The 27,737-nt window shown below is 40.6% G+C and overlaps 1 protein-coding gene across 2 annotated transcripts; it reads right to left on the reverse strand.

Annotated features, from left to right (window-relative positions):
• Positions 1-72: 72 nt before the first annotated feature.
• Positions 73-26,686, reverse strand: iffo1b (intermediate filament family orphan 1b). Of its 2 annotated transcripts, none has more exons than XM_060921986.1 (9): positions 25,435-26,686; positions 21,545-21,605; positions 14,096-14,191; positions 13,083-13,223; positions 12,586-12,773; positions 6,470-6,590; positions 5,048-5,137; positions 4,814-4,944; positions 73-2,986 (listed from the first exon to the last, which is right to left on the reverse strand). In XM_060921986.1, exons 1-9 carry the CDS (start codon positions 26,355-26,357, stop codon positions 2,902-2,904), a joined length of 1,836 nt encoding a protein of 611 aa, XP_060777969.1. In that variant the 5' UTR covers positions 26,358-26,686; the 3' UTR covers positions 73-2,901. The 2 variants fall into 2 exon arrangements, with proteins under 2 accessions (XP_060777969.1, XP_060777968.1); XM_060921985.1 differs by having other exon boundaries at positions 5,048-5,140.
• Between the last annotated feature and the right edge of the window lie 1,051 nt (positions 26,687-27,737).

Consider the following 27,737-nt stretch of genomic DNA (forward strand, 5'->3'; position numbering starts at 1 on the left):
GTGTATGAAAGAGAGACATGTCATAAAAGAGGAAAAGCCAGAATGAATCAAACTATGACATGAAAACTCCACTCTGGTTATCATTATCTTTATTCGTCAAGTCATTATAAAGCTCCAGTCTTTTAGCACTCTTTAAAGCAGACAACTCATGTTTGGCCTTGAGATACATACATGTTAATGAGTCCATCCACCCTGTCAAAAGATTGATCGATCGATTGATTGATTATTTATTTATTTATTTACAAAATGTTGCAGTGTTGTTTGGTTATCCAACACCTCTTACCTTTGGCCCTCCCTTTTAATATCGTAGTCAGGAATTGATTAATTAGTTTCTAATCTGCAACACAGATAAGTGTGGATTCTTCTTTCATTCTGGATACTACAGCCAAATACTTCAACAAATAGCTTTTGCTACAACTATATTAAAGTGAGAGGAGGCAGACATTCTTCTGACAGGGATAGTGGATTCACATGAATTGTCATTGGTTTTATACTAAATATCCTTACTGATTTCCTCTAGGTTACAACATAATAGCAGTCATATCGGCATTTTCAATGAGCGTTTTTTTTCTCCTTTGCTTTTGTTTGATTTCTCTCTTGCATGTTTAAACCTTGGTGAACACACCCTCAGGAAATTAGTTCTTGTTTCTGAGAAGTACTTAATACTTCGAAAGCTGGTTTAGATTCCATACTAATAGGATTAAACACAACTTTCACATTTACAACAGACAAAATGGATTTCTTTTTCAGTAAACAAGTAAGTTCCTGATGAAGAATCTATTCACACAAAAGAGCAAATCAGAACATGAACACAGAGAGAGAGAGAGAGAGAGAGAGAACAATGTGAAGCAACAAATAAATTATACAAAGAACAGAGGGGAGTTTTCAAACAAAATGAGAGTCATACTATTCAACTAAAAAGCACAAGACTGCAAGCCAGATTTCTGTAAAGCCATACTAAGGAGATATCTGAAACCTTTACTCAAATTAGGACTTCTTTATACACTAAAAACCTTTTAAGAGGACAAGAACAGAGAATGCATGAATTTGCTTTTAAAAGAAAGTGATTACTTAAAACAAAAGTGAAAACAGAACCAGATAAGAGGACAGAAGCTAAAAATGGGCAAAAACATGTTTTGGAGACAAAGCACATCTGAATGTGCTTTAAACTTACTGTGTTTCAGTTACAATACATTAAGAGCCATTCACACTTTTCTTATTGCACAGTACTCATATAGCTTACATACAGATATGACAGATTTTTAGTCTTTGCCTTAGTAAAGCGATATTTACAAGACGGGGATCAGCACCATGTACGGAAGCATTGAGTCCTGACTTTCTGTACTGCTGAAAGTCTTTTGCCTGATGCTCACTTCACATTTGGCACATTTGTTATTCCAACTACATTAAGAACCACAGTCGTGCATGTTTTTTTCTCTACGATGCCTCAGCTTTCCTCCATCCCCCCCGCCCCCGCCCTACAATCCAGCCTTTTCTTGTTCCAGAGCATCTGTGAGTAGCACTGAAATATTTATAGCCCTACTGGTGTCCTTATTTCAGTGGGAACATGTGAAACTAAATCAATCATGCCATATCCCTATCTGCATTTTAGTTCTACAAACTCAGATGCAGTTTCATATCCATATTAGTGCAGGAGTCTCCAGTACAAAACATGCACACACCCACACACATCATGTCGAAGTTAATTTCCTTTAGCAGGACGTAATATGTCAATTTAAACATTATGAGTCATAGCTAGCATATGAGAATAGCTTAATATGGAAACCTGTGGCTATCTTTTAAACTACGTAATGCCTGGTATTCTGGGTAAATTTTAGGAAGCCGCAATAATGCAGTAGTTCAATAGTTTTAGAACTGTTCTGAGATCAGTTTGGGTACAGCATTTATTCCAATTCACTTTTTCCCAATTCATTTACTAAGATTTAGTCATTTTTTCCTTGAATGGCCTGTAGACAGATGAGGTATAAGTCACTTTGCTGGTGTTGAAAATGCTTGATTTGATTGACCAGCCTTAATGTGTATTGTGGAAGGAAGAAATGGTCTTCGGTAAAGCTTTTTGTCTGAGTTGATGTCCTCAGAGCTGAGATAAACTATTATGTACATTTCAAAGCTGACTGCAAGAATATAAATTACTTTCTTTCAAGATTACCTAACAGTCCAAAGCAGGTCAGACTGTATCAGTGACAAAAATGTTCTCATTAGCACATGACCATAGGTTAGTTTTTCAGTTCAAAAAATGGAACATGAGTGGACAATGATGAATGATGGTGAACTTTAGTAATCACATCTGCAAAGTTACTTCACAACCACAGTGCACAAAATAGAGCTCATGTAATCATATGGATGTCAGCAGGACTATTTGTGTACATTTCCGATTATGGCAAACAGAATGAAGTATTTTACAGATGAGGTATATATGAGGCAAGCTGTATAGACAGCAAAAAATTCCCAGGCTAGATCCTGAACTCACAGATACTGTTGCGAGATAACTGTCCTATAACGACAAGAATTATATTACTTGAAACATTTTCCATTTAAATACCTAATAAATGTCTGCAACTACTGTATACAGTGATCAGTGAAATAGGTTCTTGAAATTGTCAGGTCTATCAATCAATTACTATCATCAGAGGTTAGTAAATGTCAGTCACATACTCTAAAAACAAATTCATGTGACTCTTATGAGGTAATATTGATTTCAAATAGCCCCTGATTTTTTTTTTTAAATAAATAGTGGTCTAAGTAGTCTATTCATTGGGAAAAGCATGAGTTTTGCAGCGTCGCACCAGTACCTGTGGGCTAAATATGGCTTAGGTTTAACAGTGAGCCAAGAGACGCTTCACAACTCTTGTTCTTTTTTCTTTATCAAGATGTTCATTATTATCTTCCTTCTTCTATCGTCTTCTCTGTTCCTGTCCCATCGTTTGCTTCTACGCCTCCACCAGGGCCAGGACATGGAGAATGACTGAAAGCGTCAACAAAATGGAGAGCGAGGAGAAAAAAGTTAGTCAGCATATAGATAAAATATCTGGATAAAGATGGCTAAAACTAACTCAAGAGTTTCATCTTGTCGAGATAAATTAAGCAAAATAATTTGAGATTTTAAACAAAGGGTCACACTTGCATTAAAATGAATGGTTTTTTTTTTGTAAACTACTGTTAATATATAAATAACTTTCATTAAAAATGCATGTTTGTATAACTTTATAAGGCTATGCATCGATATATGATAAACACTAATCTTATACAAATGCCATTTTATATAATTTCTTAATCTGATACAATTTCCATTCAGATTGGAAAAAAAACATTTTTTTGTTAGTTGTTATCTTTTTGCCACTTTGTAGGTTTGCTTTCCATTCTTTAGTTGTAGGCTTAGTAGTAATAATTTGCCCTGGAAATTACCTGAGTCCTGTGATATATTTTCCTATGAAAATGTATCTGTGCACTATAGAGAGACTGATTAATCTAAATACTTACAAATACAAATCTCAGTAATTAGGGTCATATAAACAGAGTGAATTCAGATACAGTGGGAGTTTCTGAACTTCTATACTTTCTTACTATTAATACATTGCAATCAAATACATTTCTGAAATCCTCAACATGAAGTACAAATGTTTATATTATATTTAAAAGAAGCATGGCTTACCCTTTTGTCAAGACGGAGTTAAAATTATTTTTAATCACACGTTTGATCATTTGGGACTTATAATTGCATTGGTTTAATGTCTTATTTTCATCCTCATTGACATTTTTTAAATATTATTTATTTGTAACCATCATATTCATGGCATAATAAATTAAATTTTGATAGCATGAATTGGAAAAAAAAAAAAAAAGATTCCCCAAATTCATTAGTAACATTAAAATATGGGCCCAAATAACATTCTCTCGTGCATTTCCAAGACTTCAAAAAATCTTCAGTATTTTCCAAATTTGTACCCAATCTTTTCAGAAATTCCGAAAGAACAGATTAAAAATGAAAATTCACAGTAAAAAAAAAAAATGTTAAAAGGTAAGTAAAACTCGCTAATGTATTTCTTGCAGTAGCAGCATAACACAGGAGTTAAAATAATAAACATCAAAAAAGGTATTTTTACTGAGTGACTAGTCTCACCCTCAGATGTTCCACAGAACATCTGATATCTTTAGTACGTTTAGTTGGCCACAAGTTTCACAGTCTTAAAGGTTAAAATCTGACAGGCATTCCACACTGCCATGTATACTACCAGTTTCTTACAAAAAAACCCCAAAAAACTTTAGTGACACAATGAGATTTTCAGAGCTGAAGTGAAAATGCCTTTAAAATGTATTAAAGAGTTTTGTTTGGAACAGTGGTGAGTAAATGTGGTTGGGTGGTCATTGCAATATCATCCAGAAAAGGTAGGTGATCCCTGATGAAATGTAATGACAAAAAAAAAAAAAAGATAAAATCCTCTTGTGAATGTTACAAGTCTGGCTTAAAAGACTACTGACTGATTCTGTGCTGTCGATACATGCAGAAGCAGGCAGTAGGTGGCAGTCAACACCTAAAATGTGGACCAGGAAGCCATCTTAGAAGACGATTTCTAGACTGAGTAATAGTTTCTAGTGCGGTCTGGCAAAACAATGCTTGTCTGATTTATTTATCTTTTTGTCAGACTGGTTTACAATTTTATATCATCCAGCCACAGGTTCCTAACTGATCAGAAAAACACCATTTTCGAGAGTCATTTTATCTCTGTTCTCTGTGATGAGTAATGGAAAAGAAGTAGGGCTACTGTATATGCATTTGTGCATGTGTGAATACCTCTCTCCAGTCTGGGTAATGAGTCTCCTGCATGTTTCCATCTGAACATCCAGTCCTCTTTTCATACTGCACATTTCCATGTATTCATGCAAGTGCCTGTTCATGTCAGACTTTGCAGTGGCCAGCTCAAACTAAATACAAGAGTGTGAAAGCTCATTCAAGAAGTTTTACGTTAAAAGGACGAGATTGACCCCAACAAACAAAATGTAGATTTTTCCTCTTTATGTTCCTCACCTCGATCTGGTCAATGGTCTCCTGATACTCCTTCTCCCGAGACTTAAATAGGCACTCTGTATCTTTGATCACTTTCTCAAGACACTCTTCCTGCTGAGAGAGAGAGAGAGAGAGAGAGAGAGACACAGAAGAAAAGACATGTCAGAGACACATTATCTTTGTGAAGGAACCTGACCAATAAGCCATCAGCAGCAGATAAAGATGAAGTACAAGTTGGGGGAATACTGTACTGATGCAAAACCCAGGCAATCACAATCAGCTCAGCTTTCAGTGATACAAATATAACACCATGACTGGCAACGGTTCGCTCATCCACTACCATATCCTCTGTGTGTGTGTGTGTGTGTGTGTGTGTGTGTGTGTGTGTGTGTGTGTGCGCGCATCATGGGACTTGGGACGATAAAGCCAATATCAGGAATTATTATACATACAGGACACTTTTTTGATGGAATAAAAACGTGTTCTATTCCCTTCTAGCAGGTTTCATTAATTTGGTTTGATAGCATGCAATATTGCTAGCATATCACTTATCCTACATGTATTATGTCACTCTATCCAATGGAGAATGAGCGTTGAATATGGTTTACAATATTGCATGGTTGTCAAGACAACATGATGTCACACATTGGAGACGTAAAACTTCTGCGCCAGCAAGCGACTGTGACAATTTGTAAACAAACATGGTCACCAGATTTTCTTCATGAAATACGGAAAATCTTGAGAGAATTCTGAAAGAGAAGGACGCACTGAACACCTGAAAGGAATGTGTATGCATAATAATAATCATAATAATAATATTGGCTGCCAGGGCAGCACGGTGGTGTAGTGGTTAGTGCTGTCGCCTCACAGCAAGAAGGTTCTGGGTTCGAGCCCCGTGGCCGGCGAGGGTCTTTCTGTGTGGCGTTTGCATGTTCCCCCCGTGTCTGCATGGGTTTCCTCCGGGTGCTCCGGTTTCCCCCACAGTCCAAAAGCATGCAGGTTAGGCTAATTGGTGGCTCTAAAATGAGTGTGAATGGTTGTCTGTGTGTTAGCCCTGCAATGACCTGGCGACTTGTCCAGGGTGTACCCCGCCTCTCGCCCATAGTCAGCTGGGATAGGCTCCAGCTTGCCCGCGACTCTGTAGGACAGAATAAGCGGCTACAGATAATGGATGGATTGATATTGGCTGCCTTTTTTTCGTGGTATATCAGATATATTCCATTCAGCTAGCATGATATTGAACTCGTCTTTGACTCATTCAATATCATGCTAGCTGAATGGAATATACCTCATAGACCATGAAAAAAAAGCCAACCAATATTATTTAAATATACTTTTTTCTCAGATGATTTTAGTTATAAGGTCCTTTAAGGCAAATTGAAAAAAGTTTCACTTCTGTTCCTCTTCTGCACTGATAAGGAAGCAGCATATCCCCAATCTTACCTCACCATGGCTGGGGTCACTGGCCAGAGTGCATCCTGGGAAATCCTCCCAAAGCAGCAGGGTCTCCTCAGTCTCCTCCCATGCCAAAGAGTCACAGTCGTCATCAAACTCACATTCACGCCTAAACCACACACACATACACACACAACATGAGTAATATATCCTGTCACCAGGCCCAAGGTCTTTCACCTCTGGTTTTGGGGTCCACAAGATCAACACAATGTTTTCATTACATGGGAAGGATGGTTTAATCTCTCTGTCTCTGTGGATACCAAGAGTTGCTAGCCATTCACTGATGTTTGTTAGGTCACATAAAAAGAAGTGAGCACTCGGCACTTCTCCAGACACATTCCCCTGTCTTTTACTGATACATGAACAGCAATCCAATAAGGTATTGTTATAATATCTTATCCATAATAACACATATTTTAGCTCATGTTCCCAGGTTCATGGTTCCCAAATAATAAGAAAAATGTTTCGAGAGGAATACTACTGCATCCATAGAACTTCACTGGTACTGTTAAGAAATGCTGGCAATTTGAACTTGTATAAATCAGTGTATAACCAAATAAAGTAATATAGAGTACTGTGCTGAAAGAAAAGATAACTTCAAAAAGAATGAACGAGGTTCTAAGTATTGATATTGTTAATATACTGGGTAGGTAACAGTGAAACACTCTCACTCACACACTTTCAATAACTTACTGTGATCCTGGTTGCAGTGGAGCCAGAGCCTATCCCGGGAACCCTGGGTGTGATATGGGAATGCACCCAAGATGGGAAGCCAGTCCATTCACACACTCATTCATACCTACAGTGTCCTCCATGATTATTGCTCCCCTTGTAAAGATTAGTAAAAAGGGTTAGAAAAAAAATCCACCTTTTGGTGAAGTAGCTTCATCTCGCACTGAAAAAATGAGAAAAATCCAACCTTTAATTGAAATTAATTTATTCAGAGAAAAACTAAAATAATTATTTTCAACAAAAACACACGTACCACTGTTATTGCCACCCCTGGAAATTATAGTGAACACAATGCAACTGAAGCATGTTACCCATTTAAATTGTGCATGTTTGAGTTGATTGGAGTGTGAAGGAACTTTCAAGCATTAATCCATGACTTCCTGATTAACTGGGGGGCAAATATTAGATGATACGGAGGCTAAATGCCATTAGTCCTCTATCAACATGGGAAAGATAAAAGAGCACGCAAACCAAATGAGGGAGACCTTCGTAAGTCAGGGAATGGTTATTAAAAAAAAAAAAAGCTACTCACCTGAAAATGTCAAGTTCTACTGTTACGGCAATAATAAAAAAAGTGGACATCAACTGGAACTGTTACAAACTTGCCTGGAAGAGGACTCAAGTTTATTTTGGCCCCATGTACAGTGAGGAGGAGGGTAAGAGAGGCAAAAAAAAAGTCCCCAAGGATCACTGTTGGTGAATTACAAGAAAAAGTAAAATCTTGGGGTTTCCAAGTCTCCAAAACCACCATCAGATGCCACCTCCATGCCAACAGATTATTTGGAAGGTATGCCATAGAAAAGCCTTTTCTATCAGTTAACCACAAACATAAGCACCTGAAGTTTGTGAGACGCAACTACAGCTTTGACTGAAACCGTGCTCTATGGTCTGATGAAACAAAAATGGAGCTTTTTGGCAATAAACACTCAACGTGGGTTTGGTGTAAAAAGAAAGATGGCTATAATGAAAAGAACCCGATCTAGCTGGAAAATATGGTGGAAGTTGTGTGATGTTTTGGGGCTGTTTTTCCTCCAAAGGCCTTGGAAACCTTGTTAGGGAACATGGCATCATGGACTCCATGAAATACCAGGACATGTTAAATCAAAATCTGTCTACCTCTGCCAGGAAACTGAAACTGAGTCATCACTGGATCTTCCAGCAGGACAATGATCCGAATCATATGTCCAAATCAATGGAAAAGTGTTTAACTGACCACAGATTCAAGCTTCTGCCGTGGCCATCTCAGTGCCCTGACCTGAACCCCACTGAAAACCTGTGGGGTGAGCTGAAGAGGAGCGAGCACAAGAGAAATCCTCGGGCCCTGGACGATCTTGAGAGATTCTGTAAAGAAGAATGGTTTCAGATGCCCTGTTCTGTATCTCCAACCTTATAAAATGTTATAGGAGACTCAGTGCTGTTTTATTGGCAAAGGGAGGTTGTACAAAGTATTAAATGCAGGGGTGCCAATAATAGTGACACGTTTTTGTTGAAAATAATTATTTCTTGATGAGGGATTTTGTTTTTCTTGGAAAAATAAATTGATTTCAATTAAAGGTTGGATTTCTCTTTTTTTTTTCAGCGTGAGATGAAGCAACTTCACCAAAAGATGGATTGTTTCTAACCCATTTTACTAATCTTTACAAGGGGTTACAATAATCATGGAGAACGCTGTAGGGGAAATGTAGCACATCCACCTACTGTCATGTTTTCTGTGTGTGGGAGGAAAGCATAGAACCCGGAAGACACCCACACACATGTAGAGAACATGCCCAGAAACGTTTTAGAAAAAGTAGCCTGAGCTCAGGATCAAACCTGAGAACCTGGATCTATGAGGCAGTAACAGTAATTTTGCCCCGCTGTGCCACCCAGCAGTAAATCAACCAATGAAAATTAAAAGTATAATTTTCATTTAAATCAGTGTTTATGCATTTTAAACTCTTCGATACACTATCACGCAGTTTTCTATGGAAAATGGTTGGTAAGCTGTTCCAGGCTTCTTGGACAACTCGCTTCAGTTCTTTTGTCTCTGCATGTAATATCCCTGACATCCTTGAGTCTGTTTTTTGTTTGTTTGTTTGTTTGTTTGTTTAATTAAAAATGACTTATTAGTTCATTATTTAACTAAATACAGGGGAAAAATTAATGTCTGGGTGTTTTATTTATTTATTTATTTTTACCACTGACGGTCGAACAAATGCAGTAGGCATAAATAGGCATGTAATATTAAACGTATATATATATAAAAAAAAAATAGGGTGCATAAACCATTTGAACAAACTTTTGCACCCAATAAATACTAACCCCATTTCCAGAAAAATTGGGATATTTTTCAAAATGCAGTAAAACAAAACTGATTTGTCAATTCACGTGAACCTTTATTTAAAGGTAGATGGCCTTTCAGATTTTTCAAGTGTGGGTCATAAAAAGAATTTTCCCTGACACCCAATTATTTTTGTTTAGTGGAAAGCTATTGAATTCAAATCATAGACTTCCAATTTCATTACCTTTTTTTTTTTTAAATAGAACAATTAATTAGTTAAGGGCCATGTGGCCCCAAATTCTCTGCTATTTTTTCCTGCTTCACCATGACCCAATTCAAGATACTATGTCATGCATCATGCTTTCCCTGTTCACGCAAGGCATTGTGGGATACAAATTTGAAACTGGAGAGAAAATTGGAGGATGTGAGTGTGCGAATGAAATGTGAAAGACTGACTACAGTAACAGAAAGCGAGAAGAAAAGACATTATGTTGCGAAGGAAAGGAAATGCAGGACCAAACTACTAAATATCAGTGGTCAGCGAGCACCTCGGTGTGATCAGCTGTTCATTTAGTGACAGAATGATGGAACTGTCAGTGCACGGTCAAGGGAAACCTGTAGATGGCAGTAATGCAACACTGGATGCCAGCTGCCGTAAAACCCAAAAGAAGACGAAGGAGAAGCAGGTAAACCTGCGCATGCGCACGCGGACTTCCTCTGTCTGCTTGACTGTGCGAAGCAAGCGATTTCATGCACATTATTTGCTAGTGAATCCCATCAAATTGAATAACTTCCCAGCCACAGAATGGCCTGATATTTTGTGAGATATTCAGAAATAAACATATATCACAATGAACAAATTTCAGAGGGAACTAAAGTTCACCAATATCATGAACTCGAAAGGCCGTCTAGCTTTAACTGACAAAAGTACAAAGAAAAGTTTTTCAACAATTTTACTGACCAACTTAGTTGTATTTTGTAAATATAAACAAAGTTGGAATTTGATGCCTGCAACACAGTCAACAAAAGTTGAGACAGAGGCAAAGTAAGACTGAAAAGTTTACAGGATATTCAAGTAACACCATTTTGAAAGATTCCACAATAAGCAAATTAATTGGTAACATGATTGAGTATAAAAGGAGAAGCACCAAAGGCTCAGTCTTTGAAAGCAAGGATGGGTTGTGGCTCACTCCTTTGTGCCAAAATTCACGAGAGAATTATTAGTCAATACTAAAAGAACATTTCTCAATGCAAGACTGCAGAGAATTTAGATCTTTCAAAATCTACAGTACATAATATTGTAAAAAGATTCCGGGAATTCAGAGACATCTCAGTGCGTAAAGGGCAAGGTCGGAAACCACTATTGAAGGTGTGTGACCTTCGAGCCCTCAGGCGGACCTGGCTGAGAAATCGTCATGCTAAATGTGACAAATACAGCCACATGGGCTTGGGAGTACTTCGGAAAACCGTTGTCACTTAACAGAGTCCACCACTGCATCCAGAAATGCAACCTGAAACTGTATTACACAAGGAGGAAACAATTCATCAATTCTATTCAGAAATGCCACAGATTTCCCTGGGCCCGAACTCATCTCAGATTGCCCGAAAGACAGTGGAAACGTGTGTTGTGGTCAGAAGAGTCCATGTTTCAGCTTGTTTTCAGGAAAACCAGACAGCGAGTTCTCTGTGCCAAAGGTGAACATGACCATCCAGTTTATTATCAGAGAAAGGTGCAAAACCCAGCATCTGTGATGGTATGGGGTGCATCAGTGCCCATGGTGTGGATGAGTTGCACATGTTGTGAAGGTACTATTGATATATTGGGGGAAACACTGGGATTTTACAGAGACATATTCACCAAGGCAACATCTCTTCCTGAAAGTCCATGCTTATTTCAGCAGGACAATGCCAGGCCTCATTCTGCATGGGCATGGCTTTGAAGACAGAGTGTGTGTGCTTGACTGGTCTGCTGCCATTGAGAATGTATGGTGCATCATGAAGAGGAGAATCAGACAACGGTGATCATGGACTGAGCAGCTGAAGTCCTGTGTCAAGCAAGAATGGACAAACATTCCAATCGCAAAACTGCAACAATTAGTTTCCTCAGATCCCATACCGGCGGCACGGTGGTGTAGTGGTTAGCGCTGTCGCTTCACAGCAAGAAGGTCCGGGTTCGAGCCCCGTGGCCGGTGAGGGCCTTTCTGTGCGGAGTTTGCATGTTCTCCCCGTGTCCGCGTGGGTTTCCTCCGGGTGCTCCGGTTTCCCCCACAGTCCAAAGACATGCAGGTTAGGTTAACTGGTGACTCTAAATTGCACGTAGGCATGAATGTGAGTGTGAATGGTTGTCTGTGTCTATGTGTCAGCCCTGTGATGACCTGGCGACTTGTCCAGGGTGTACCCCGCCTTTTGCCCGTAGTCAGCTGGGATAGGCTCCAGCTTGCCTGCGACCCTGTAGAAGGATAAAGCGGCTAGAGATAATGAGATGAGCTCCCATACCATTAAAAAGTGTTATTAAAGGAAAGGTGATGTAATACAAGGGTAATAATGCCTCTGTCCCAACTTTTTTTTGAGTGTGTTGCAGGAATCAAATTCTAATTACGTTTATTTTTACAAAATACAATTAAGCTGGTCAGTAAAATTATTCAAAATCGTTTGTTTGCACTTTTTCAGTTAAATAAAGGTTTGAGTGGATTAACAAACCACAGGGTTTTGTTTTTATTGTATTTTTGAAAATATCCCACTTTTCTGGAAATGGGGTTTGTATTTAAGGCCAAATTAGAAATGCAGTTGTCTTTTTGTAACACTTCAACAAATGCTGAATTCTGAGCACTTCATAAGCTTTGGCTATTGACTATATTTGCTGATCTCAGTTCTGTACTCAGACTAAACAGAAATTTTTTTAAAAAGAAATGCTTTCATAGAGATACATTACTTCTACTTCTCCATCTGTTTAATCTACTAGCTACTCAGCAGTGCTTCAGTGTGCTTTACAGGGATGATGCAGTGAATCACCATATAGATATTTAAACTGACTGCTCAATCGCTTTCCCCTGGGAATGTGGACAGGTACATAAAACCACAAGAACAATGTGGACATAGTATAGAAACTTACAACTGACACAACATCCTCTGCATCTCTTCATTGATCTGAGTAGCTGAGGTGGTGCCTACATTCTCCTCTTTTACTCCACCTCCTTCACTTTCTGAGGTGCTGGTCGGCTCATCGGTCTCACTGCCATAAGCAAGATGGATTGTCTGTTTCCGTGGACGACAGCTAGTGGACGACTGCGGACTGGCAACCTGAAAGAGAAAGAACCCAAAAATGTTTTAAGCATTAGGAGAAACCAGAGGGTGAGCACAGGTTGAAAAATGGTAATGGCATTGACCTGCTCTACAGTCTGCCCATAATTCAGCACACATCGCCTTCAAAATAGAAACATCAGCAGAAAAGCATTCCAGCATTGCGGCAAGCGCGGAGAAAAGCAGTAGCAGGTGAAAAAAGGCCATCGCAAGTCTCTCAAAATGAATCCACATAAATGAGCAAGCAATGCGAAATATCTGACAAGACAAACAGAAGGGCTGTGCTAGACAGCATGACTGTGTTCACACCTGGAAGCTTTTAATGGGGTCCTCACAGTTCCTCTGTTGTGCCAGGTCACAGAGACGAGCTGTGATATCGATGCGCCTGCAGATATCCATATCCACCTTCATCGCTTTCTCCTGGATCTTACTGTCCAAGTCACTCAGGTTCTGTGTGTGTGTGTGTGTGTGTGTGTGTGTGTGTGTGTGTGTGTGTGTGTGTGTGTGTGTGTGTGGATACAAAATTGTTATTTCGTTAAAACAAATACAGCCCGTATACGGTTATTTTCAAATGCTTGTTACAGCTACTGTATAGCATTATGTCCATCCAGGAAATATTACTAAAATCCAGGAAGCATTAAAATCATTTAATTTACTTTAAAATATTTTAAATGTGCAGTCTGTGATTTTTAAATGTGCATTGACCTAAGATCAAAGACCTTGTTATTTTCAAGCTTCTAAATCAGCCTTTCTCAACCGGGGTGCCGTGGCACCCTCGGGTGCCGTCTGGCTTCGTTAGGGGTGCTGTCAAAAAATTATATATTCTAGCATTGAAATAAATAAAATGAATTAAAATTCGAAAAAACGATAGTTACACTAATGCAGATCATCGCCGCCTCATGCATCATCAAAATTTGTCTCACGGCCCCCTTTCCCATGTCACAACGTCACTGCCGGGGTCAGCGTATGGTCAGCGTGACTGCATATATTTTACATGGGGGTGCCTTGAGAATTTGCATACTTCTGAAGGGTGCCGCGACTGGAAAAAAAAGGTTGAGAAACGCTGCTCTAAATTATAATTCTGAACTGGAAATTAACCCCGTTCCTAGATGAAACATCTGCTCAGCTCTGCCCTTTTCCCTAAAATCTCACAAGACATACTGTACATCATTTCAACAAACAAATTGGCTGGGACCAGGGAAATCTTGTCAATGTTCACTTTCCAGCAAACAGATGGCTCTAAAAATTACAAACTGCTCTGTGAAGAAAAAAATGAAACAAATAGGTGAGCAAGTGTATGCATGTTTGTGAATTGCACGCACATTGCTCATCAGACCCTTGAAGAGGACAAGCTCTGCCTTCAACTGCTCCACCCTCAGGGCCAGCTCATCCTGACACACCTCATTCTCCTGCAGTTCCTACACACACACACACACACACACACACACACACACACACACACACACACACATACACACACATACACACACACATTAAAACAAATTGTTACTACATAAATTAAGCATTCAGAATTATTCAGATGTCCTAAATGAGATCAGGTTTTTCAGTCAACAACTCTATAAATAGCAAAAGTCACAGAATGGAGCCATGACAAGCCAGCATACCCGCATACCTAGTATACTTAGCAGCTGATCCAGGCTAAAACAGATCAACCTCAGAGACTACCACAACAGAGGAAACTGGACACTGAGTAACACGCCTGACACAGGATACAAGAGCAATGCTGAGTAAAAGTGAGAGGACATGAAAGGAAGCAAACCCAAATTTATAGTAATAAGTAGGATTTAATAAACCCATCATCTATAAGACAAAATGGCAAATTGAGTTAAATTGTTGAAATGTTTAGTTTTTCTAAATGAAATTTTAGAAGGAACATTTTCAGCAGAGAATCACTACGATTTAGGACTAGGGATCATCTGTGTATGGAACACCAACCAGCACAGAATAAACATCACACATTTGATCTCTGAGGACGGCTGACTAGCTGATTACATCCTTCGGGACACAGCCTGTACAATAAAATTTAGTATAAATATGCAGGTGATTATAGAAAATCGCGTGCGCTGACTGGTCGAGAGATTCAGACTATTTCTCGATAATCACCTCGAGCGACTAGGCAAAATGGCGGCCAATCGCTTTGTCACTGTAAATGAGTAAGAATCACAAATTATGAAAGAAAATGCCGTTCCTAAAAGCACTAAAGCGATTAAAGTTCTGTAAAGTTGCTTTGCGACCGATATTCACTGAGCCTTCGGTGAATAATTGTTAAATATTGGATAAAAGGAGGACAAATGAACCGGACACTGGAATTTTTTCTTCTGGCTTTCACATGTTCCTCCCACACTGAGTGTGACTAATAGAACTAAGCTGTTATATAAATCAACATGGTAACATAAAATATTGTCAGGTTGGGCTAATAAGACAGGATCCTGTCTTGACAAGTGCAATCCTGCCACATGCATATGACTCCATATTCAAATTCATCAGAACAAAGAAAACACTGGGCAATCACAGAAGTACAGAATAGCACTGCTCTAGTTGATGGTGCTTTTGCACTTTAAAAAAAAAAAGTCAATTTGGGTTGGGGGAGGTCACATCATTTCTACCAATTAAATTATTTCAAACATTATATTATGTAAGATGAGACCGTCGATGAGGGTGTAGCCCAATCCAGCCCCGTCTAGTCCAGAAGGAACGATCTAAGGTGGGCTACCTTGCACAATAAATGTTGCAAGCTATATACATGTTACACAAACTATATACAAGCTATATATACAAACTATACACACCCTAGGAACACCTACCTATTTACCAGAAAGAAGCCAAAATGGCGAGGAATTGACCAAGAAGAAGCGATGTTTGTTGAACTGCTTATTAAGGCTTACAGTGTCTTGCAAAAGTATTCATCCCCCTTGGTGTTTGTCCTGTTTTGTCACATTACAAGCTGGTATTAAAATGGATTTTTGGGGGGTTAGCACCATTTGATTTACACAACATGCCTACCACTTTAAAAGGTGCACATTTTTTTTTTTTTTATTGTGACACAAAAAATAATTAAGATGAAAAAACAGAAATCTGGAGTGTGCATAGGTATTCACCCCCCTCAAAGTCAATACTTTGTAGAGCCACCTTTTGCTACAATTACAGCTGCAAGTCTCTTGAGGTATGTCTCTATTAGCTTAGCACATCTAGCCACTGGGATTTTTGCCCATTCCTCAAGGCAAAACTGCTCCAATTCCTTCAACTTAGATGGGTTGTGTTGGTGTACAGCAATCTTCAAGTTATGCCACAGATTCTCAACTGGATTGAGGTCTGGGCTTTGACTAGGCCATTCCAAGACATTTAAATATTTCCCTTTAAACCACTTCAGTGTAGCTTCAGCAGTATGTTTAGGGTCATTGTCCTGCTGGAACGTGAACCTTCATCCCAGTCTGAAACCTCTGGCTGACTCAAACAGGTTTTCCTCCAGAATTGCTCTGTATTTAGTGCCATCCATCTTTCCTTCAGTCCTGACCACCTTTCCTGTCCCTGCAGATGAAAAACATCCCCACAGCATGATGCTGCCACCACCATGCTTCACTGTAGGGATGGTGTTCTCAGGGTGTTGGGTTTGTGCCACACATGGCATTTCCCACAATGCCACGTGCGGCACAAAGTAAAATTTTTGTCTCATTTGACCAGAGAATCTTCTTCCATGTGTTTGGGGAGTCTGCCACATGCTGTTGGGCAAACTCCAAACGTGATTTTTTAAGCAATGGCTTTTTTCTTGCAACTCTTCTATAAAGCCCCACTCTGTGGAGTGTATGGCTTAAAGTGGTCCTATGGACAGATACTCCCATCTCCACTGTGGATCTTTGCAGCTCCCTCAGCATCATCTTTGGTGTCTTTGCTGAATCTCTGATTAATGCCCTCCTTGCCCGGTCTGTGAGTTTTGGTGGGCGGCCTTCTCTTGTCAGGTTTGTAGTGGTGCCATATTCTTTCCATTTTGCTGTAATGGATTTAATGATGCTCCCTGGGATATTCAAAGTTTGGGATATTTTTTATGACCCAACCCTGATCTATACTTCTCCACAACTTTGCCTCCGACCTGTCTGGCGTGTTCCTTGGTTTTCATGTTGCTTGCTTAGTAGTGTTGCAGAGTCAGGGTCCTTCCAGAACAGGTTAATTTATACAGACATCATGTGACAGATCATGTGACACTTGGATTGCACACAGGTGGATCTTAATCAACTAATTATGTGACTTATGAAGAGAATTGGTTGGAGCAGCTCTTATTTAGGGGGTTTCATACGAAAAGGGGTGAATACTTATGCACACTCCAGATTTCTGTTTTTTCATTTTAATTATTGTTTGTGTCACAATAAAAAAAAATGTGCACCTTTAAAGTGGTAGGCATGTTGTGTAAATCAAATGGTGCTAACCCCCTAAAAATCCATTTTAATACCAGCTTGTAATGCGACAAAACAGGACAAACACCAAGGGGGATGAATACTTTTGCAAGGCACTGTAATTAGTCCAGAACTTCATTCATAATTGTAATTAAGCAAATCTGGGTAGAAGTTATATGCACCCTAGGTACCCCTACCTTCATGCCAGAAAGAATCAAAATCAGTGAAGAATTGAGGGAGAAGCGATTTGTGCGGAAACTGCTCGTTAGGGCTTAATTACTCCATATCTTCATTATTAATTGCAATTATGCAAATCTGGGTAGAAGCCATATGCACACCAGGCAGACCTACCTTCCTGCCAAAAAGAATAAAAATCGGTGAAGAACAGAGAAGAAGCGATTTTCGTGAAATGTGTACAATGACGGACGGACACCGGACAACACATGATAGCATAAGCTCATTGCCTGTTGGCCATATGAGCTAATAATTTCTCCAACCATCACTCTGCCTCCTCCCTCATTACAATTAATTTCCCATAATTACCTCTCTCATATTAGAGACAAGAGTGCTCTGAGAGCACAATATCCCCCGTTGGCAACTATGCCATAACTAGGGTAAAATGCGACTGAACTGAACGAAATTGCAATATGCGTATTACCGACATATAACAAAGAATCCTGCCAAGTTTTGCGAAATTCCTCTAAAAATTGTGAGAGAAATTGATTTCAGAAGGTGAGTACCCTTCCTGGGACAGACGGACGGACATTGCCACGACATAATCCCCCTTCAGGCCTTTCGGCCAGAGGGGGATAAAAATTGTGAAGGAGGTTGATTTCAGAAAGCAAGCACACCTTGCTGAAATTGCCAAAGTACAAATTTGTTAATAATCAAGAGCCACGACTCTGGTAAAATTTGACCGAATTGAACAAAATAACAATATGCATACTACCGATATATAACAAAGCCTTTTGCCAAGTTTCATGAAATTCCTCCAAAAATTGTGAGAGGAGTTGATTTCAGAAGAACATACATCCTTATGAAATTGTCAAAGTACAAGTTATTTCATCAAGGGTCAAAACTCCGGTAAAATTTTCACAAACAAAATTAAATCGCAATATGCATATTACCGTCATATAACAAGGCCTTTTGCCAAGCTCCGAGAAATGCGTCAAAAAATTGTGAGAGGAGTTGATGTCAGAAGGCAAGCACACCTTCACAAAATTGTGAAAGTACAAGCTTGTTAATCAAGGGCCACAACTCTGGTAACATTCGATCGAATTGAACAAAATAACAATATGCATACTACCGATATATAACAATGCCTTTTGCCAAGTTTCATGAAATTCCTCCAAAAATTGTGAGAGGAGTTGATTTCAGAAGGAAAACACACTCTCATGAGAATTGTTCATCTCATCTCATTATCTCTAGCCGCTTTATCCTTCTACAGGGTCGCAGGCAAGCTGGAGCCTATCCCAGCTGACTATGGGCGAAAGGCGGGGTACACCCTGGACAAGTCGCCAGGTCATCACAGGGCTGACACATAGACACAGACAACCATTCACACTCACATTCACACCTACGGTCAATTTAGAGTCACCAGTTAACCTAACCTGCATGTCTTTGGACTGTGGGGGAAACCGGAGCACCCGGAGGAAACCCACGCGGACACGGGGAGAACATGCAAACTCCACACAGAAAGGCCCTCGCCGGCCCCAGGGCTCGAACCCAGGACCTTCTTGCTGTGAGGCGACAGCGCTAACCACTACACCACCGTGCCGCCATGAGAATTGTTAAATTATAAATTTTGTTAATGAAGGGCTGTAACTCTGGTAAAATATGACCGAATTTAACGTAATTACAATATGCGTATTACCGACACATAACAAAGAATCCTGCCAAGTTTTGTGAAATTCCTCCAAAAATTGTGAGAGAAAATGATTTCAGAAGGCGAGCACCCTTCCTGGGATGGACGGACGGACAGACATCGCCACAACATAATCCCTCTTCGGGCTTTTTGGCCAGCGGGGCATAACTAGTACCATTATTTATTTTCAACAGAAGAACTTAAAAGATTCTAAATCACATCTTTTACATATAATTTAGACTGTTTATTTACATATCATACACATTGTAAGCAATAAAGCTTAACAAATACCAGTTGTTCATAGCTATGCATATGCATTTCAATGCTTTTTAATATACAGACACACCCACAATTAACCATATATGGTATGTAGGCATTGCAGCATCCATCACATAATCCTACTCAGTGATTGTTGTGAACTGTACCTGTTGCTAACATCATATAATTGAATGGATTTGGATATGCGACGGTATCGTATTTGTGTGCCTCGTTTCCCACTCCAGCTTAAAGTGCCATTCCACCATTGGATGTATTCTTTGGCATAAAATACAATATATTTTATGACAACATGACTAGACAGAGAAATCTTTTAGCTTCAAAATGATATATCAAACATAATTTTTTGACAACGACAAGTATATTAATTTTGCGACCAAAGTCACCTACCCTTTTAATTTCCGCGCGGTAGTGAAACGTGATGTCATCGGCAGGTTCCCCTTCTTGTGTACCACGTCACGTGTGACGTGGCACAGATTATCGGCAATGGCGGATAGAACGCGATTTCCACTTGTCGATTGCTGTGCCGATATTCACCATCAACCGTCTCCTTTGGGCATCACTTGCTATTTTCCTTTGCTTCTTTTCCGAAGCTGACAATCGCGTTCTATCCGCCATTGCTGATAATCTGTGCCACGTCACACGTGACGTGGTACACAAGAAGGGGAACCTGCCGATGACATCACGTTTCACTACCGCGCGGAAATTAAAAGGGTAGGTGACTTTGGTCGCAAAATTAATATACTTGTCGTTGTCAAAAAATTATGTTTGATATATCATTTTGAAGCTAAAAGATGTCTCTGTCTAGTCATGTTGTCATAAAATATATTGTATTTTATGCCAAAAAAATACATCCAATGGTGGAATGGCACTTTAAGTTCAGCTTGCTGGCCAAATTTATCAGTATCAGCTTGGGGAATCGGTATCCACTGATAAGCCACTTCAGCCAAACACCTGTTTTCTGAAAATAGCTTTTATATGAATTGCACGATGCATAACATTCAACAAAGCGTTACTAAGCCATGCTGTATTCATCAACTTGCCAACTCGTTGTGTTGGATTTCAGCAGAACCAAAAACTTGCGTGTAAAGCGCTTCTGAGTTTTCACATTATGTTTTTTCAGCGCTAGGTGCTTTGCATATATACACTGTCACTGGTGCACATAAATATTTGCACAAAAATAAGTAAAGATTTGTTTTAATAAATACCATGCTTTGTATTGAAAAGTCCATATACAATTCATACACAATGCATGCCTATACTTTTGTGAAGACACTGTTAAGAAGAAGAAGAAGAAGAAGAAGAAGAAGAAATGAAAGTCCAGGGCCCTTTTTTAAACAAGGGTTAATATGCAAACTTGTAAAATAGAATAAGGAAAAGGATAAGAAAAGGATAAAGGAAAACAGAGAGAGAATAAAAATAGAGCACTAATTAACACCGAAGGCAAAGTGAATATTGGTGAATAATAACTGAGACACAGTCAAGGTTATTATTTACTGATAATCACTGAGCCTGAGCCAGACGATTGTTTTAGTATAAATACACAGGTGATTATTTCAAAAAAAATTTTTAATTGTACTCAAAAAAATAGTTTATTTTAATCTTCAAAAGCGACATGCAAATGTAATAACGGCGCTGCGCAGACTTGCGTCACTTATCTATGCCGAGTCACATAAAATACTTTGTTTTGAAATAGATAAAATAAATCCCAATTCCACCTTACCTTTGAATAGTTTTAGACCAAACTTCATAACATCGTTAGTGCTTTTAGGAACAGCATTTTCTTTCATAACTTCTAATTCTTCCTCACTTACAGCGACAAAGCAATTGACTACCATTTTGCCAAGTCACTCGAGGTGATTATAGGAAATCACATGTTGATTGGTTGAGAAATTCAGATTATTTTTCGATCATCACCTCTGTATTTATACTAATACTTATTACATGGTTTTGTTGCATACTCAATTCTGATTGGTCAAATATGGCATGCTACGGGTCTGTTATTATTAAATTATGCAATTTTAAATCAACATTTTGTGTCAAATTATTGGTTTATTTCGTAAATAACCAAGTAATAAGCAGGATAATGCACAGCGAGCCGGTTATTATTGTGAAATAAACCCCTTTGGGGTCCTGCGTCACCCTGTTGGGGTTTATTTCACTATAATGACTTGCTCGCTGTACACTATCCCTTACATAATACAGATATCAGATGATCTCACCTCCTGTAAATCTGTGACCTTCTGCTGAAGTTCCACTCTCATGGTGTATTCCTCTTCCCATCTTAAAGAAAGATAAGAGACCATTGAACCTCAACAAGTCCAATATACACAAACACAATATCAGTGTGACGATGTGTGTCCGGACCAGAGCTTTGTCATTGATGGTGCAACTATTCCGTGTTAACAATATTAGATGAACAAATGTCAACCATATAGATGGCAATGTGTGTTTACTGTATATGATGACTTAAGCGCTTACACACTTCTAATGATTCATTACACTGTCTGGAAAGCATTCACAGTACTAGTGTGCAGTAGAGTAGAACAGAACCAGCCTTTAGCGCTCTCTCTCTCTCTCTCTCTAACATTCTCTTACGTAAGGGCTCTTTGAAATGCAGCACACTGCAGTTTTTCTCAGCTTATTAAAGCTTCCTCTGTGGATTGCAAGAATAGACTAACAGCAAACATTACAAGCAATTCTGAGGTGCAAACATACAACTACCAGGAGGCTGATGAAAAGGGAAGTATGTGTGAAAGATAAGATGCAAAGGAGAGGGAGGAAAAAGAGAAAGGATGATGAACATGTGCGCTCGGTCAGTGCCAGTCTGTGAACTGCAATGCAGATGAAGTGTGGAGCACTGAGACACAGGAAAGAGGACAGGAATAAGAGAGTGTGAGTGAAAGACAGACTGATTTGGGTAGCGTGAACGAATAATCCTGTAATGACGAAGCAAAACAAAAGCACATTGAGCCTTCATGCTAAAATAGACCTGCAGAGACATACATGGGAGCATTAAAGCCCCAAGTTAAATTTAGATATGTATTCATGTGCCATAAACCATGACTCAGGGGACAGAGTCAGGGATGGAAAGTCAAGCTGAATGACTTTCAACCCCTAAATAAAACTGTTATTGTATGACTGTGGAAAAGAAAGAGAGCCAATGGGACATGCCAGGGCAAAAGACGTATGTTTCCCATGGCAACGAGCTATAACTCCATATAATAAAAGGTCTAACAGGTGCTGTCAACCACATGTTGTTTTATTTTCACATACCAGGCTCCTGTCACTTGACTGATAACTCTCATCTTCATTTCTTGCCTGGCCAAATCATTCAGATGGGCTTACAAAATTAAAACAATATGTCGTATTACAACCGCACTGCTAGATGTTGTGATTGTGATGTGCTTTGCTACTAACATCTGACCTGCGATAATCTGACAAGAATGTTTGTTGGATCATGATTTATGATGTGACTCATCAAAACATCCCTAAAATCCCTATCTGGATCATGTGATTTGTCAATTTGTTGTTTGCTATGAGCATTGTGACCTTGGTAAAGATGCTCAAACTCTTTACAGAAAGGTCACATGAAATTTACACGTGTTTTTCAGATACTTCACATGTTTGCTTTATTCACATGTACAGTTTCAGGACAACAAATGCACCCTCGCATATTTGCCACATGATCACATACTACTCACAATCACATATGGAAAAACACATGATCACGTGTGTGGAAATGTATGTGATTTTTCCATTTGGGAAGGCACACACTGAAAACACTGCGATTGTTTACAAAGCTCAGTGGAGATTTTGTATCTTTCTTCAACCAGTACTGAAAATATTCTGAAAACCCCATGACATTTCTGCTAGTTATACAGTTATTCATCTCAGCTCTCATTATCTCTAGCCACTTTATCCTTCTACAGGGTCGCAGGCAAGCTGGAGCCCATCCCAGCGGACTACGGGCGAAAGGCGGGGTACACCCTGGACAAGTCGCCAGGTCATCACAGGGCTGACACATAGACACAGACAACCATTCACACTCACATTCACACCTACGGTCAATTTAGAGTCGCCAGTTAACCTAACCTGCATGTCTTTGGACTGTGGGGGAAACCAGAGCACCCGGAGGAAACCCACGCGGACACGGGGAGAACATGCAAACTCCGCACAGAAAGGCCCTCGCCGGCCACGGGGCTCGAACCCGGACCTTCTTGCTGTGAGGCGACAGCGCTAACCACTACACCACCGTGCCGCCCCCATCTCAAATCATATTAAGCATTAATTAAATAAAACTAAGAAATGTAATATCCTATGTGCACAGTATTTTCAGTGCCAGAACTGTGAAGGTGTGGTTATGAATCAATCTTCATAACCACACCTTTTCATAACCAACCCTTTTCTGACATCCCGGTGCCAGGAAGTTGACTCTTTCATGATCCTTTTTCGTGATAATTTCAGTGTTAAGAGCTGCATGTATTCACAGAAAAAAATAACCCGAGGCTTTGTTTAACAACTTTGATGTGCGATCGCTGGTTTGAATGCAAGAGAAATTATTTACGCATGGGCGTTTTCACAAAACTCATGAGACACAACATGCTCTGCTCTCAGAAAGTTTCATCTTCATGGGGTAATGAATCTGTACACACTGGATCACCTGGCCTTTTCACTAATCCTGTGCTTAGCTTGTGTATTTTCCAAACAGGAAAAGAGTAAATGTGGAAAGTTTAGGCAGATCAGTTCATCCTCAGGCCCTGCGATAACCTGGCGACTTGTTCAGGGTGTACCCCGCCTCTCGCCCATAGTCAGCTGGGATAAGCTAGTATCTCACTGGGCTGTGACAGCCTGTGACTAGTTGGAGACACAACAATTGCGATAAAATATGCGAATTAGCGACAATTTTCACTTGGAATCACACTGAATTGATATTCGCATATTTTACCACGATTGTGGTGTCTCCAACTAGTCGCAGGCTGTCACAGCCCGGCTTTCCCTCGGCAGGCAGGGAAGTAGAGGAAGCCTCACGGAAACTGACTTGAGAAGGGTTCGCGACGGCTTTGCGACACCAGCGACGCATTTGCGGCTATTTTGAGAGAAATCTTGTCGCACAAATTTTTTGAACATGTTCAAAATTTCAGCGATGAAGGAGCGACACTTTGCGACTCATGTGAGGAAATTGAGAAGCCCCGCGAATGTTTCAAGACACGTTTGAAACTCTCTCGCGAATGACGTTCGCAATTTGTCGCAAGCTGTTGCAGCCCAGTGAGATACTACCCATAGGCTCCAGCTTGCCTGCGACCCTGTAGAACAGGATAAGTGGCTACAGACAATGGATGGATAGTTCATCCTCAGCACCAGGAGTATGGACAGCGCCCGTCTCAGACTCAAATCTCAAATGATTTGGACTGGACGAAGTAATTAGGCCTACTTCATTCACCATGTAGTGCACTCATCTGGAAAAGATCTCATCTCATCTCATTATCTGTAGCCGCTTTATCCTGTTCTACAGGGTCGCAGGCAAGCTGGAGCCTATCCCAGCTGACTATGGGTGAAAGGCGGGGTACACCCTGGACAAGTCGCCAGGTCATCACAGGGCTGACACATAGACACAGGGCTGACACATTCACACCTACGGTCAATTTAGAGTCACCAGTTAACCTAACCTGCATGTCTTTGGACTGTGGGGGAAACCGGAGCACCCGGAGGAAACCCACGCGGACACGGGGAGAACATGCAAACTCCGCACAGAAAGGCCCTCGCCGGCCACAGGGCTCGAACCCGGACCTTCTTGCTGTGAGGCGACAGCGCTAACCACTACACCACCGTGCCGCCCATCTGGAAAAGATGAGAGAGTTATTTGACCCGCAGTCTGGGTCTGCTCGCCTGTGTGGTTTTTGCTGAGCTCAGTGTTGCCATGGACTCTGCAGTGTTTAGTGACTCAGGAGGGGAGGATCACAAGCATCGATCATGTTTTTGTTCAACGATCCAGACAAACCCAAAGGATGCTTCTTTGTGGATGGAAACTGCGCATAAACACACGCACAGGCTGCTATACTAATCAAGCAATCGAGTGAATGAAAATCAGCCTCACACACATGGCATTCACCTGTGTTTGTACTCGTCTCTCTCCCGTTTTACTTTGGCCAACACGTTATAGAGGGCTCTGATTTCCGGGGTGATGGTGTCGATCTGCACTCCGACTCCGTCCGGGTGAACCCATGACACTCCGGGGCTGGTGATCACCCGCGGTTCTGAGCTCGCAGGCCACTTCCGGGTGGGATTATACGACCAGATAGTACCGGGCAGAAAGCGGTTGGGCGGATTCGGGCCGGTTCTGGCTGCAGCAGCGTTCAGATTGGGTGCGTTATTGGAGTTATTGGTGTTGGCTGCGGCTGCTTTGTTCGGCGCGACGGCCGAGTTGGAGCCTGGATCATAACCCAAAGCCCGAGTCTTGTCATCAGGCTCGAGTTTAAGCACGGTCGTAAGGGGAGGTGTGAATAAAGTAGTCGGTCTCTTGGCGGAATTATTCGTGTTTTGAGCCTGCAGGGGAATGAAGCCCGTCTGCACCCCAGTGTCTTTGCTCTCGGCGCAAGCGAGCTCATTGCTTTCCAGCACCTGCTGCAGCTGTTTCTCCAAGATTTTGTTTCGCCTCTCGAGCTCATGCACTTTCGCCAGAAAGCAGCGGAAGCGCAGATTCAGGGTCTTCAGGACGCTGATGTTGGAGCCCAGGTCGTTGCGTAAAGCCATGGCTGCAGGCGGAGGCGGCACGGCCCGGTGCACAGGAGGACCGACGGGCAGATAAACTAACCCACTCTGTAAAACACCATCCGCGATCAGACCGGGCTGTTCACCGAGGTGAAGCACGCTGGAGTGCGGAGCCGTCAGAAGAGCGTCCGGGAGCACAGTGGAGGGCGAGTCCGGATGGCTGGGCATCTCTGAGCTCTGCGCATGCGGATGAGCTGCAGGTAAACTGTGGCCCAGCAACGGGTTCATACTACACGGGAAGCTGAAGCGCTGCAGATCTGGCATGAACGACGGCTGTTCAAGACTCAGTGGAGTGAAAGTGGCAGCGTTTTTTACGAATAACTACGTCGAATAAACTATTAATATCACTGACTGCGCGTGTAAATTACTAAAACATGATAAAAACAACCAGATAAACGCTTGACGACTGATGCTGGGAGGAAAAATAATAACAATAATAAGCAAAAAAATAAAAAAGATTATCGATGCGACGCACTGCTGAATAAAATGACCACACAGGCACCGGTCAGATCAGTTAGGTAGCGTTATTGAAGGAAAACAAGACTGTAAATGTAACAAATTAAAGAAAACAATACGCGTGCGTCCGGCTCAGGGCTGCATTCAAAATGCACTTGTGAGTGGAAGCGAACTGGGATTTAGAGACCGAGTTACCGTAATACACAGAGATGAGGCATAAGTATTTTTATAACATAGTCGTTTTCGGTCAATTAGTTAATTATTAATAACTCTTAGTAACTATCATCAGCAATACGCATGGAACATTATTTCTTGAGATTAAAAAAGAAATCCAGTTTCAACATGGAAACGGTGAAGCCCCAGAACAAGCGTACTTACGGTAAAGCACAGAACTGACGCAGGTGGAGTTGATTGTGATTTGATTTGGTTCACAAGTGCATTTATTTAGTTAGTTGTTTGTTTGTTTGTTTGTTGATGAGGGGTTGGTTTGGTTCACAAGCGCAGTTAGTTAGTTAGTTAGTTAGTTAGTTAGTTAGTTAGTTTGGTTGGTTGTTGATGGGGGTTAGTTTGGTTCACAAGTGCATTTATTTAGTTAGTTGGTTGGTTGTTGATGGGGGGTTGGTTTGGTTCACAAGTGCATTTAGTTAGTTGTTTGGTTGGTTGTTGATGGGGGTTGGTTTGGTTCACAAGTGCATTTATTTAGTTAGTTGTTTGGTTGGTTGTTGATGGGGGTTGGTTTGGTTCACAAGTGCATTTAGTTAGTTAGTTGTTTGGTTGGTTGTTGATGGGGGGTTTGGTTCACAAGTGCATTTATTTAGTTAGTTGTTTGGTTGGTTGTTGATGGGGGTTGGTTTGGTTCACAAGTGCATTTAGTTAGTTAGTTGTTTGGTTGGTTGTTGATGGGGGGTTTGGTTCACAAGTGCATTTATTTAGTTAGTTGTTTGGTTGGTTGTTGATGGGGGTTGGTTTGGTTCACAAGTGCATTTAGTTAGTTAGTTGTTTGGTTGGTTGTTGATGGGGGGTTTGGTTCACAAGTGCATTTATTTAGTTAGTTGTTTGGTTGGTTGTTGATGGGGGGTTGGTTTGGTTCACAAGTGCATTTATTTATTTAGTTAGTTGTTTGGTTGGTTGTTGATGGGGGGTTAGTTTGGTTCACAAGTGCATTTATTTAGTTAGTTGGTTGGTTGT

The sequence above is a fragment of the Neoarius graeffei genome, chromosome 5 (genome assembly GCF_027579695.1).
Source record: "Neoarius graeffei isolate fNeoGra1 chromosome 5, fNeoGra1.pri, whole genome shotgun sequence".
In the NCBI taxonomy this organism is placed as follows: Eukaryota; Metazoa; Chordata; class Actinopteri; order Siluriformes; family Ariidae; genus Neoarius; species Neoarius graeffei.

Coding starts and splice junctions, on each gene's coding strand:
- iffo1b (XM_060921985.1), bottom strand. CDS start 26,357: ATGCCAGATCTGCAGCGCTTCAGCTTCCCGTGTAGTATGAACCCGTTG. Junction 21,606..25,434: donor AGAGACGAGTACAAACACAG/GTGAATGCCATG, acceptor TCTTTCTTTAAG/ATGGGAAGAGGAATACACCA. Junction 4,945..5,047: donor AGACCATTGACCAGATCGAG/GTGAGGAACATA, acceptor TCTTGTATTTAG/TTTGAGCTGGCCACTGCAAA.